At 31.2% G+C, this 13902-nt stretch overlaps 1 protein-coding gene across 1 annotated transcript; it reads right to left on the bottom strand.

The window, feature by feature from the left end:
- Positions 1-480: 480 nt before the first annotated feature.
- LOC126743326 (serine--tRNA ligase, mitochondrial) lies at positions 481-10080 on the bottom strand. Its single transcript, XM_050450358.1, has 4 exons — positions 9310-10080; positions 2079-2266; positions 1079-1290; positions 481-764 (listed from the first exon to the last, which is right to left on the bottom strand). Exons 1-4 carry the CDS (start codon positions 9958-9960, stop codon positions 487-489), a joined length of 1329 nt encoding a protein of 442 aa, XP_050306315.1. The 5' UTR covers positions 9961-10080; the 3' UTR covers positions 481-486.
- Positions 10081-13902: the final 3822 nt, after the last annotated feature.

Raw genomic sequence — 13902 nt, 5'->3', positions numbered from 1 at the left:
TCTCATTACTGTATTCTGTCGTTTTATGTGGGGTTTAACTAAGGTTAATAATTTTCTGAAGGAAGCTTCGTCCATGCTAAGATAATTTTTAAAATCTGCGATGCTGGAATCTTTCAATCGGTTCAGAAGTTTCATGTTTTCCGCGTTCATTAGTTAATAGCAAAGTCAAAAGTAACAAAATTCAAGTCAAAAATAAAAAAGTTTCTTTTTTCTTTCACCACTGGTTTATTGTTTTTTTGTCAAACCCACTACAAGCAAGAACTATAAAACTTTTGCGACGGACTGTGGATGTATGGCAAATAATGAGGCGGCCTGTAGTTCTAGGACTATCAGGTGATGACCTGCAGGCCGCATGGTTTGTATATAACTAAACGTGTGGTCTATCGCATCCCATGACTCAATAATTAACAAATTGTAAGCTGCCTTTGAATTTATGTAAGGGGAAGTAAGGTTTAGGGCTTTATCAAAACTTCAACTAAATAGCATTTATGATTTTTTATTCTTAATTAATTTTAAATCTGGTATTTTCTTTTGTCTAGCTATGGAGGTTTTACCTCGCATAAAGGGCTGAAGTACAGTTGGGATATTTACGGTTCCATTGGATTGTTGATGCGTCTCAGTAAGTGCTATTAGCAATCTTGGGATTGCACAAGCTGTCCCATTTAATGTATGGACATAACGAGTTGAGCCTTCCTCTGCTTTATATTTTATATTAAGTCTTCTGGACTGAAAGTCAATACAGTTTGAGCAACTTGAAATTTCCCCTAAAAATTAAAACTTGTATATGTAAACAAATTCGTGAAAGCAAGTTAAGTTTAGCTCATAAAACTTAAAAATAATATTTCTTCAATTAGCAAATATTCAGATATTGACGTTTTTTAAGGTTTTTTTTAATAGTTGAGATTTTTATATATTTTTTCTTTGCATCAAAAGGTTTAAAGAAAAAGTAGTACAACTAATTAGTTATATACAACATAAGATTTTGATGTTAGGTGTCGTCGATAAATGTCCTATGATAATTAACAACATTACCTACAACTAAGATTGTTTTCAATGGTTTATGTGCTCATATACTTACCATACATATCACGACCTGGCATCCAAGCTTCTATATCATATTTCCTGTATGCCTGAGCCCCCAGATCATGTGGTGGCATATCTAGTACTTGAAAATGAATATCCAGTTGCTTAAAAAAATCTTCTTGATAAGATCTAATATTCTCAAGAACTTCATCTGACTGATCTGGCTTCGCAGCAATAAACATCTCTACTTTAGTAAATTCGTGAACCCTAAAATTTGGTAGCATCTGGTATGTTATTGTCAACGAGAGTGGAACTATGAAGTGACGTGTACGCAAAATTGAACGATAATTGGCTTGGCCAGGTTTCAAAGCCACCAGGGCTGTTGGTCAGAAATGTACCTCGTTCTGATTGGCACTCTGCACGTGGCAGTATTCTATCCTTTAATTAATATTACTTTTTTGCTAACAATAATACTATGAACTGCGAAAAAATGGGTCGAGCCAATCAGAGTGATGTACACTTCTGACCAACAGCGCCGCTGTGGCTACTTTCTGAAACTAGTTATCTCTAATTTTGGATACAGAAAAAATTTGCAAATTATTTACTTGCTTGTAGGTCAAGGTCTTTTACCAAATAAAAATAAATTTTTTGAAGTTCGTTCTAAGCTTCAATCCAATGTTTATATCTTAATTAAATGGAAAAATCTTTTAAATAAAACATATTCGATTAGTCAGTATTCATTAAATATGTTAATGTACAGTTTTTATGATTGATAATGTATGCTAATTATTTTGATAAACCCTAAAAAGTAAATTGCATCCTATTTGTTTTTTGTGTGGTCTCTTGAAGAAAGAATGGATGATATGTTTCTAGGTTCTATTCAGATTTATAATTTTGATTAATACTTAAAAGTATTAAAACAGCAATAGATCAGTATCTGATTAAATACTATGTAAAGCTTTTTTTATTTCAATTTTTGTTCAATTCTTCTCTTTTTCGTTTTTTAGTTTAATTAGCCGGGTTTTAGAGTGTTTTGATTATTGTGTCAAACTCACCTAAATATACCTCTTTCTTCCAAAACAGATGAACTTTCTGCTCTGTAACATCTACTTACAGCGCACAGTTTTAAAGGTAAATATTTCTGGTCAATCGTCTCACTCCCCAAATATCCCGCTAGGGCTATTTCTGATGTCCCAGAAAGACAAAGATCAGGGCCATGTACGTCTGGATCTAAGGTATATACCTAAAATAAATAAAAAGCATTTTTGCAAAACAGGCTTTGTGATCTTCTTATAGTTACTTTTTCTAATTTTACACACTAGAATGACTGATCTAATAATAAATTCTTTAAAAAATAGGTACTTGGACTTAAACATTTTAATAGCATTTAATAGGCCAGAGAAATGGATAGGAATATGAAGTAAGTTTTTGTTCACGTGCTGACTTTTTTCGTTAGAAAAAAAAGTGAACTTTGTTTAGGTTAGCTTCCTAATTTATTTTTCTGTTCCATAACTTTGAAAGTCAAAACTGTAATTTTGAGAGGAAGCATCTCCCTAGCTTACCCATAATTTAGAGATACATTGGAAGAATTTCAGAAAAATGCACAATTTTCCAGTAATCATAAAAGTAGCATACTTGGAAAAGAATAAACTCTCTAAGCATTTTTGGCAAGGCCTGCGTTATCTAAAAAAAGCTTAATTATTAGTAAGGATATTTTAATAAAATAATCACAAATATTAAATTTGATCACATGCTTCCAGCAGTGATGACATTTGATTGCAAATGCTACAACTTTGTCTACCAAAAATTGTTGATCGTATTACAAACATTTATAAATAACATCTTGCCAACTTGACAGTCTGGCATATCTGGAGATACACAGTACTGCCATTGCTTTATTAAACATCAGTAATAACATAATAAGGGTTCTTGATATAAACTATGTGGTCTTCATGGTTGCCTTGGATTATTCTAAAGCATTTGATGTCCTTTATCATGATTTTTTGATGGCCAAGTTACAATGTTATGTACCGATCTAGTTTTATCTTCTTTTAGGTCATAAACTGGCATCGTACTCAACAAGTACGTGTAAAAATGTTATTTTGTTTGTAATTTAAGAAAATTTGATCATGTTTCCATACATATTTTTACCAATATCAGTGGCTAAAGATGCAATTTTTATTTAAATTTCACTTTCTAACATTTATACATTCCCTCTTTTATACATGAAAAATTTATTCCAACAAATGCAATACAGGATAGAAATATAAGACACTGAGCTTCACAACGAGCTAACACCAAGTCATCATTAATGAACAAGAAGTTCCTCATATAATGCTATAACAATTTGTAATAGTCTTAGACCTAATTTCCCAATTTTAATGTTACAGTTTAAAGATTATTATATGAGTTTATTTGAGGTGAACAGTTTGAAAAGATGATCATAATGCGAACGATGTTGATTTTCTCTCTGCTGTTATCTTGCAACAAATGTGGTTATTTAAATTATGATTTTCTTTTGCTCCATTTTATTTTCTTACCATATTTGTTTGTTTTTTTTTTCATATAAAATCATTGTTATATTATAGATACATATATATTTCTTTATTAAGTTTTGTACTTCAGTTTATATCAGGTTTAATGGTTTATTTTGTTAGGTTAAGAGTTAGAGTAAACTTCTAAAATAAGACTAGAGTCATGATCAGCTGCTAAAAATAAAATACCAGTATTTATGTGTAAAATTAATAGCTGCAATTTAGTTGACTACTGATAATTAGTAGTAGTTAAATTGACCAATGTGTTTAATATTAAAGAAATTAAGAAACTATTTCATACATTTAAAAGTATATTTTTTACACTAAAAATTACGTTAAAGCAGAATTACAAAAAAATCTCTGACTACTTAAAATATGATTAACTCGTGTCTAAATCTGTGAATGAATTTATTTCTTTTATTTATTTCTTAAGTATAGGAAAACCTCATTAGCTGTTACAAAAAACAAAATTAAAGGTTTGATTTAAAACTAAATAAAAATCTAAAAAAGAAAATAACAAAAAATAAAGGATATAACAACGAGAAATCAAAAAATAGCAATCCTAGTGGTGGCAGCCGAGTACATAAGCATTACAAATACCACTAATTAAATTATTGATAATAACAAATATATAATCTAAATTATCATGAGAAAGGTAACTTCTTAACTGATTTAAAGAAATATTAAATACATCAATCTTAAGATTATTTATTGGGGTAAAATTCTATAAAATATAGAATATTGGCTGGTAGCTTGGCCGTATGTACAATATATTAAAACCAATTGAATTTAAAAGGAGTCCAACATGCTATTCACGAGTTTAAACATAAATACAACTTTAATTACAACAAGTTTAATTACTGTTTCATCAAACTGTAATCATGGATCTCCATTCTAATGCCCTCCTTAAAAGCACATACTCTAAGGAATGTATGTTGAACACTCACTAAGGAACCTGTGTGATTTAGAAAATGTGCACAATGCATTTGCAAAATGCGCAGTAGAGCAATCATGTAGTCCTCACAGAAAATACCGACAATTTCTAAGAACAAACCCCAATATCTTTGAGCTTATTACAGATATGGAATGGAATTCAGTTAAAACGCTTCGATAACATTGCTGGTATTATTGTTTACATTTATCCGCAATTTTTGCTAAAAAACTAAGTTTTTCTACAAATTAATTTATGAAAAAGATCTTAATGAATTTAGTTAGCACTCATGTTGATGTGGAAGTGAATAGTTAGTGAGTGTCTTGTGTATAAATATTGGCACACCTTTCTTAAAAACGTGTAGGCATTTCGGCAAATTGGGTGGCAGGCGCTTTTATCAATTCGCGTAGAGCATTTTTCTTACGCATGAAGAGAAGTAAACAGGATGATACCTGCATAAAGTGCAAACAAAAACAAAACAAGAAGGACAAAATTTATGTTTTTGCCTGTGATTCTTACAAAACATATTATTGTGGAGAAAGTGCTCTGAATTAACCACATCTGAAGTAAGATTCATGCCTCTGGGCAGAACGACAACTAAAACACTGTAGAGAAAATGATTTCATAGAATGTCTGAATGACAAACGATAATTGATATGCTACAAAAACAAATAAAGAAGTTAGAAAGCACTAAATCTTATGCAAGTGTTGTCTCCACTTCTGGTCTGCCAAAACCGCCAATACGGCCTCATACTCCTAAGAATGTCTCTCCAGTGCTTACTAAGCTGAAAAATATGTAAAACGCGGAAGCCACTAAGCCAAATCTCAATTAGAAATTAATTTAATCAAAAATTAAGCCGAACGAGTTGAATGTTAGTATTAAATCGGTTAAAACTTCAAGGAACGGGGTTGTAATAATCAACTGTATGACGTTTAAATTATGACAACAAAAAATATGAACATAGATGACATCACAAACTGTTTGAAACAACAAAACCAGTTTATCCAAGATGACCATGATCTTAATATAAGATTTACTAAGGCAAAAAAAAACAACAAATCTATTGTTTTTGACGAATGCTCTGGGGACCTGTTCGGAAAACTAATGGCATGCGGAAGGGTGTATCTCGCATGGGAACGCTGTCCAACAATATACGAAGATACTCGTATATTGTCGTATATTCTAGATGTAAGAAATGCTTTGTATATGATCATAAAGAAATAGACTGTAAGAATAACCTTTCCTGTACATACTGTAGTTTAGAGCAGAAATCTGAGACTTGTCAAAGTGTTTAAAATGTTGCAACTACTCTCGAGCAAACGAGAAGTGCAATTTAAATCAAAATGTTGGGCATGAAGCATTTTCTCCTGATTGTCCTATGTATAAATATTTTCTGCAAAGATATAAATCGTCTATAGACTCAAAGTAGTAGCCTTTTTATTTTTATTCATGCATAGACCATATTTTTGTTAAAACAAAACTTAAACAAAGGCAATTACTTTAGGCAGGCAACTAACTTATTTTCTGCATTTATTAATAATAATACAACAGATAATTTTTTCGTATCTACAAATCTGCAAGAAAAGCCCCCTTAGAAAAAACTATTTTAAATTTTGACCATTTAATTTGAAAATCCAATCAGTCAAAAGTCTTGGATTTCTGTTTTGACAAATAATGAGGAAAAAACAGTGTGGAACTTATTTTTTTACACTTTTATTGAAATATTTGAGAATTGTACAACAACAAAGTGGTAAAGATTAAAAAATATGGTAAAATCAAACCTTGGATTACTAATGCTATTATTACTTCTATAAAACGCCATGACCAAATGAAGAAAAATTAATTAAAAAATAAGAATAATAATCTACTTATTCAGACATACAAGGCAAATAAGAATAATCTAAAAAGGATTATATATGAAGCCAAACCCAGATATTATCGGGAAACACTAAATTGTAACAAAAATAACATAAAAATATATAACATAATCAACGAAGCCACCAACACAAATAAAAATAAAAACAGTGATATTAACATATTAGGTGATAATAATAAACCATTTAAAACTACAAAACATATGGCAAACTATTGTAATGATTATTTTATAAAGATAGAACAGCACCTACTAATAACAGTGGCTCCAAAAATGGGCGCGTCTCAGAGCATGTTTCTAAATCCAGTTCATAAAAACCAACTAATTTTACATATATTATAGCGTCACTAAAAGGGAATTGTTCCCCGGGGTTTGACAAAATTAGTACTAAACTTGTAAAACATTATTACTTTTACATTACTAATCCGCTTGTACACATCATACACTCAATCTTTCTGCAGGGAACTGCTTCAAATGACTTCAAATAATTGGTGGTAATTAGTGGTCCCAATCTATAAATCTGGAAATAAAACTGATATTGGCAACTGTTGACCATTAAGCCTGATTAATACTTTTGCCAAACTGTTTGAGAAATGTTCTTAATGACAGACAATCTAATTTCTTTATTACAAACAAACTTTTAAATAATAATCAATTTGGGTTTCAAATAGGTGTTAGCACAAGTCACACAATATTTAGACTTGTTGATTCTATCAAATCTAAGATCGAAATGCTATACTTTTATAACATTTGTCTTTTTCTATACGGAAACAAGGACTTACAAAAAAAAACTTGATTTGACATACCAAACTGAACAAGTATCCAAACAGACTTTGAGACTATACAATTCCTTGCCAATTGACGTAAGAAATATCGCTAAATATGATACATTCAGCAAAAAATGCAAGCCAATTATTTACAACAATTACAAAACATATCTTAAACTAATGTAATTCTCAGATTCTGTCCTATTGGATAATGTTCCGTTAACACTGTTTATTTTAGTACATACAGGTTGTAAAATAAATTATTTTAGTCCATTATATTTTAGAAACTAATTTAACCTCCTTGGATTTTGCACATACAAATTGCTTGTAATCTAGGTGCAAGAATTTGTTTAAAAGACTTAAATTATAATGTGTTATTTAGTTTGATTATAGTATTTTACAGTTAATATTGTAAACTGTCTATAAATTATCTGAAATAAAGTAGTATAAAGTTATCTGAAATATAGTAGTATGTGGTCAACAAAGGTTAACCTACTATCTAAAAGGACACCCTGATCCTTAATAATAATGGCACACTGAATGGCTGTACCTTTAATAGAATAGAAAGATGAAAACATATTCACTTTGCGAATAAAACTAATAAATAAGCACTTTTTTAAGTTAAGATTCAGCTCATTTTTCACAGACTAAACACACAATCTATCAATATTTTGTTGCAGGAATTCCTGGTTTGATGGACTCATGATAGATCTCCAAAACTTTAAATCATCATCAAATTTAAGACATTTATTGTTCTCAAAATAATAAGTAATATCATTTCCAAATAAAATGAACAGTAAAGGGGAACAACAGTGTTCACCTTAAGGAATACCTAAATTGATAACTATATGATATCAGACAAGAAACCACCAATCTTAATATACTGCATAGGACCAAACACTAAACTGGAAAACAACAACACTACCTGCATGAGAGCCCAGTTCCACCAACTTCCCCAATAAGATAGCAAGGTAAACCTGATTGAATGCCTAGGAAAAGTCTGTATAGATAGAGTTTACATATTCATGCCCTTCTATGATCTTCAGAATATCTGATTGGTAGGTAATCAAATTCGTAAGAGTAAATTTCTTTTGACAAAAGCCTGTTGAAGCCAAAAAAATGTTGACTCTCATATATTACATTCAAAAAAATCAGCAATATCCCGACTAACAGAAGGTGACTTATTATTATAATAATATGTATTTGGCAGAGTATGGCCTGATCTCCTGTTATTGATATACATCTTTCCAAAAGGATTTTTGATACAACATTGTATCAAAACCCCTGATATAGTATAAAAAACACACATTTGAAAGAATTTTACATTCTGCCCACAGATCTGAGAATTTTTTATAATTTGCATATGTGCAATCCTGCATATATACAAAATGTGCTTTCTTTTTGTGCAGTTTTTTCTCAATTCTAAAACTAAACGATGTAGGCCAAACATGTGGCAAATATTTTATAAAATATATTGGTAGCTAGATTCAAATCATTCATTTCTTAAAACTCATGCCAGGAAGTTAATTTCTCTATAGTTTTCATTTTCTAAAAGCATAGTAATACTCATGGTATATAAAGTTGTTGAACCTTGTTCCCTCGGCACAAGAAACACACATTCAAAGCCAAAATGATACTACATTATTGGGTACCTCACAGATATTAGAGAATGCTAAATCTATGAAAAAATTTGTGTATTCTACTATTGTACCTACATTTAAACTACTGTGTATTTTATTAAGTTGAAAAAGCTTACGATAACTAAATGACTGAGCACTTTGAAGAGCCAGTTCCCCCATACAACATCACTCTATGGGATCTGTTGTGCATTCAACCACAGAAAATTGTTGAAATTTGCAGTGGAATACTACTTACTCATAGATCTGATCAATAGATTTGCAGTGCCATTCATACATTCTCTGGATAACTGTGGTAATACCTCCAATAATAAATGTAGTATTGTCTATTTGACAAAGAACAAAACATTGTTATATGCAATCTTCTTAATAATTGCACATGTAAAGAGATATTTCCTAAATTGACTTATTTATTTAAATTTATTTATAGCAATAGTCAGTTTATTTAAGGAACTATATTGATGTATCTAATACTTAATACACCGAAGTGTGACACTCCTAGATACATTTTAAAGGTGTAGGAAAAATAAATCAAAAACTTACTAGTGTTCTATCTCCTCTGGTATTTAAACCACAACTTTCAACTACATTCCTAGGAAGAATATCAGGAACAGAAATCAAATCAAATTTATTTTTTAACAGATTTTTAACAAAGTACTTTATAAGTGCTTGTTCCAACTCAGCCATCTCTCCTAACAAATAATAACTTTTGTTGCCAGACAAATTACCTAGGTGTTCATTTCTCATTAAGTTAAGCCGTTTTGCAATATCATGGAAATCCTTATGTTTGAAGTCAAATTTTGGTTTTTCACCTATATATTTTAGAACTTTTGGATTATCACCATAAGCCATTACATCTGGATGAGTTTTATTAGGAATTAATGCGCACTCATGTTGAAACTCCTGCTTTAGGCTCTCAAAAGTTTTATCACTGGAATCTTTTAACTTTATTTTTGAATATAATTCTTGAACCAAAGCAATATTTCCAATTCCTTTGCGGTTTTCAATATTATGTTTGATAGCAGAGAGGTTATCTGGATTGCATAAATACTGTTCATCAAAATCTATTGAAGTTGGTATGCTCCATGTGGCTTTACTTTTGGTGTGAAGCTTTTGATGAGTTGCTTTAAGGTAAAAAGTTAAGTTTAAAATATTGCATTTTTTTACAACCTGTATCCTTGTAAAACCTAACATATTACGTTTTTATTAATCAACTTTATGTAACCCCATATACGTTCCTGTTCCTGAAACCTGGAATTTAATTAAGTTCAACGTTTGGGTTTTCAACACAAAACACAAATATATAGTTTTCAAAAAAAAAGAGGTTTTGTTTATATTTTGAATTTTGACGTATGCATTAAGGTCCGTTTTCACGTTCATGCCACTTGCGCAAACTAGATTTGCACATGCAAATTTGCGCAAATAAAACTTTGGTGTATTCATTTTCGTTCATTTTAAATTGCACAAGTAGTTACAACAGTTGTGATGTGTAGTAACCAGTGATTAGGGTGTGAGTTTGTAAGCATAAAAACATAAAAATAAAGTAAAGCTATGAATCGGGAAGACGAAGTACTTGCAGTAGCTGCCGTTTTAATAATCAAGAAGTTGAGAGTTGAGAGCTAAAAAAGCGGAGACCAAATAAATCTTGGATTGAAAAGAGAGCAACTTACTCTCATATTAATTTAATTCGAGAATTAGTTAATCAGCCAGACGATTTTCGCAATTACCTGCGCATGGACGAGACGACTTATCGAAATTTATTACATTTAGTTACACCAATAATACAAAAAACTGATACTGTTATGAAAAGTTCTATCACGCCACATGAAAAATTAACGGCGACTTTAAGGTTTTTGGCAACTGGTAGAATCTATGAGGATCTCAAGTTTTCTACGTGTATTTCTAAATCCGCCCCCAGCAAGATAATTCCTGAGACGTGCGATGCCATTTACACAGTATTAAAACAAGAATATTTAAAGGTATGTAAATTATTATATCTATTGTACGCTAGAATTAGTAAAATTCGCTAAAAATTGTGCAGCAGTTTGGGATTCACTGTCTTCGTCTTGTTCAGGAGGAGGTAATTCAGAATTTCTTGGAGCTTTAGGTTGCTGACGATAATTAAATCCTGTTTGTGGGTGTGGAGAAATTTGATTTTGATGATAATCTAGTTGATAAGACGTTTGATTCTGATGAGACACTGGTTGTGGAATTTGTTGCTGATGATGCCATGTCACTGGTAAAGGTGGCTGATATGATGATGCAGGTTGCATTTGGTGAAAATATTGTCTTGACACCTGTGATTGTTGTTGCAGTTGTGTATTTATGGCACAGTGGCGATTTAGAGTTCCTAACTGAGCCTCATAAAAAACATCATTAATTAATTTCTCAGCGTGAAGGCGTTGCTCATGAGAAAGTTCTTTTAATTTTGATGCCCATGCCAATCCAATATGATTGAACTTATCATCAATATTTGAAGGCGCTGCAAAACGTCATCATATTTTTGATTGCGAATTTTAAAAACTATTTTAATAGTAGTTATGGTAGTGTATCGTGGCAACATAAAATGATATATAATCAAAATAATACCGCAAATTAACTAGGTATAGGTATAAGTACATAATATATAGGTAAATACGGCAGCCCTATATACTTATACGAGTATACTATAACTAACAATAAATTGTAAATGTTCTTAAAAAAAAACGGTTAAAAAAGTTAATAAACGAATGTGTTTTTACCTGAGTTTTATTTATTCGTCCATATTTGATAAAGTGCCTCTTGGAGTTTCCTGGTTCTGTAGGAAGCTCAATAACTCGTAGTACCATAAATGTGGAACATATATTTCTTCTGTTCCGGCACCGGACCTCTCAGATTCAAGAACCTTTTTCTTCTATATTTCTTCTATAAGTTCTTTTCTATATGCGGTTCTCATTGAATTCATTTTCTTAACTACCGTATCCCTGGTTGCCTTTCTATCAACCGTTTGCATTTTTTCAACAAGAATTTCTTATGCCTGTGATTTTGCATTTCTATCACTGTATTCTTTTGATTTTACTTTCCAAAGACATGGAAACGATTTATAAAGCTCAATAAACTCCCCCATAAACTCTCTCTCTTTAGTTGACATCATAAATTTACCCAACATATCCACAAACCCCAGCGAAAACACAGAGCAAAAACAATAAAACAATACCGAAATTTTAAACCCGGCGGAAACCTGTGAAAACAAGAAAACGGCGTCCAAGTACATGCGCGCGATCGAAAACTGTGTTTAAAAAGTTGGAGTGTCGTTTATACGCTCATGCATTTGCGCCAACCACATGCAAAATATCGCGCTAGATTCACTCAAGTCAGGCTTTTTAGCTTGTGCAAGAAAACGATTTTGGTTTTCATGCAACAGTTTACTTGCGCAAATTGGGCATGCACAAGTCAATTGGCGCAAATTGCATGAGCGTGAAAACGGGCCATTACATAAGGGATTTTCGACCTTCGAGCAAAACCATACGTGATTTTGAGAAAAGGCTGAATTTTTAGTAACGCTAAAAGTACTATCTTTTTCTTTGTTTTTGGCAGTACATACTATTGGAGACGTCATTAGTAATACATTCTTCTTAAATATAATTTTGAAAAATTATTATTTTTTGAAATATAACAAATCCAAAAATGGACTTATTCGCTTTTGCTCAAAACTATTGGATTTACTTAATTTTGCACAAAATTTAAACCTTTACCAGTAATAAAAAACATTGTTTTGAACAAAAGAGAAAGCTTTGTTTCCCATAAGAAAAAAATAAAAGAAAAAAAACAAAAAAATATTTAACGATCTGTAGGTACTTACAACATTATGGATAATAATATCTTTTTAGTATGTAAAAACCAACATTTTGATATCCAAAAAACAAAATATTAAAAAAGAAGCAAATAAACGTTTCAAAAGCTTTACTTAGCTATTAAAAAAAAATATATTAAAACATAATGCACTTGGTGGATTAAAAAATTAAGCAACACACTGACAAAAAAACAAAATATGAAGTGCGTATTGCTCTTCCAAGCAGTCGCATTGATTCCTAATATTATCTTCTTCCTGAAAAATTTTCCTCGTTATTTTCACCTTCGTCTATGCATAGCAGTTTTCGGGACCATTCAAATTTTTTTCACTTTTCCACTCTTTTCCAAATTATTTTTCCATCAATTGCTTTACTAATGCAATCTGTTATTACATATAAAAAATTAAATTTCCTGGATTTATTCGCTTTTGCTTGATATCATCGATTTCCATTTCGTTGCAAAATTATCTGAAAAAATTAATGACTATTCATATAAATTCAACTTAGTATCTAATCTAGAAATTGTAGCACCAATATTGAATCAGCAGTATCAGCACTCTCAGGATTATATGTTAATAAAGGGGATGTGCCCGACTATATTCCGAACAGATTCTTAAAGGATTGCAGTCATTGTTGGGAATGCACAAATAAATGAACGCCAATGAATCGAATCTGTTGAATTGACTAAATTAATAATATTAATAGTTTAAACTTAGTTTGTTTTTTATCTGCGGGGTAACAAGAAACCGTGCTATTTTTGGACTTTAATGTTTTCTCAAAATTCTAGCCGTTAGCTGAGTGGGAAAATACGCCCGACAAAATAATGTGAGTTCACGACACATTATTTTGTCGGGCGTATTTTCAAAAGTTTAATAAAATTACCTTCGTGTTAATAATAAACTGTGTTTTATTATTCGAACCGAGTTACGAAAGGAAAATCGGGTAGGTTTTTTACATCGTGACGCAAAAGCCATTCACTTAATCAGCAAAAACAATAAATTTAAAAGATACTCCGTAGGACTCTTACTCTTACAGAGTGTCTAACACGGCAGGCACAGTCTTTTTCTGCTTCACATCCTACGGAGTATCCTTATGAACCTATTATTATATACCACTACACCTAATTTTTAATTAATCATTAAATGATTTTGTCAAAGTAAACCATTCCATTCTTGCGTCTCGTCTGCCCAAACTAGGTATTTTTTGTCCTTTGTTGTATTGGATTCCTTATAAGTTAATAACCTTATAATAACTAGGCGCAGAGACCCACTCCATCATTCTGCCTTCTTTGAAAGAGGAGCATATT

The sequence above is a fragment of the Anthonomus grandis genome, chromosome 12, assembly GCF_022605725.1.
Source record: "Anthonomus grandis grandis chromosome 12, icAntGran1.3, whole genome shotgun sequence".
NCBI classification, from domain to species: Eukaryota; Metazoa; Arthropoda; class Insecta; order Coleoptera; family Curculionidae; genus Anthonomus; species Anthonomus grandis.
The sequence above is the reverse complement of the archived record's forward strand: the minus strand, read 5'-3'. Positions and strand labels throughout refer to the sequence as shown.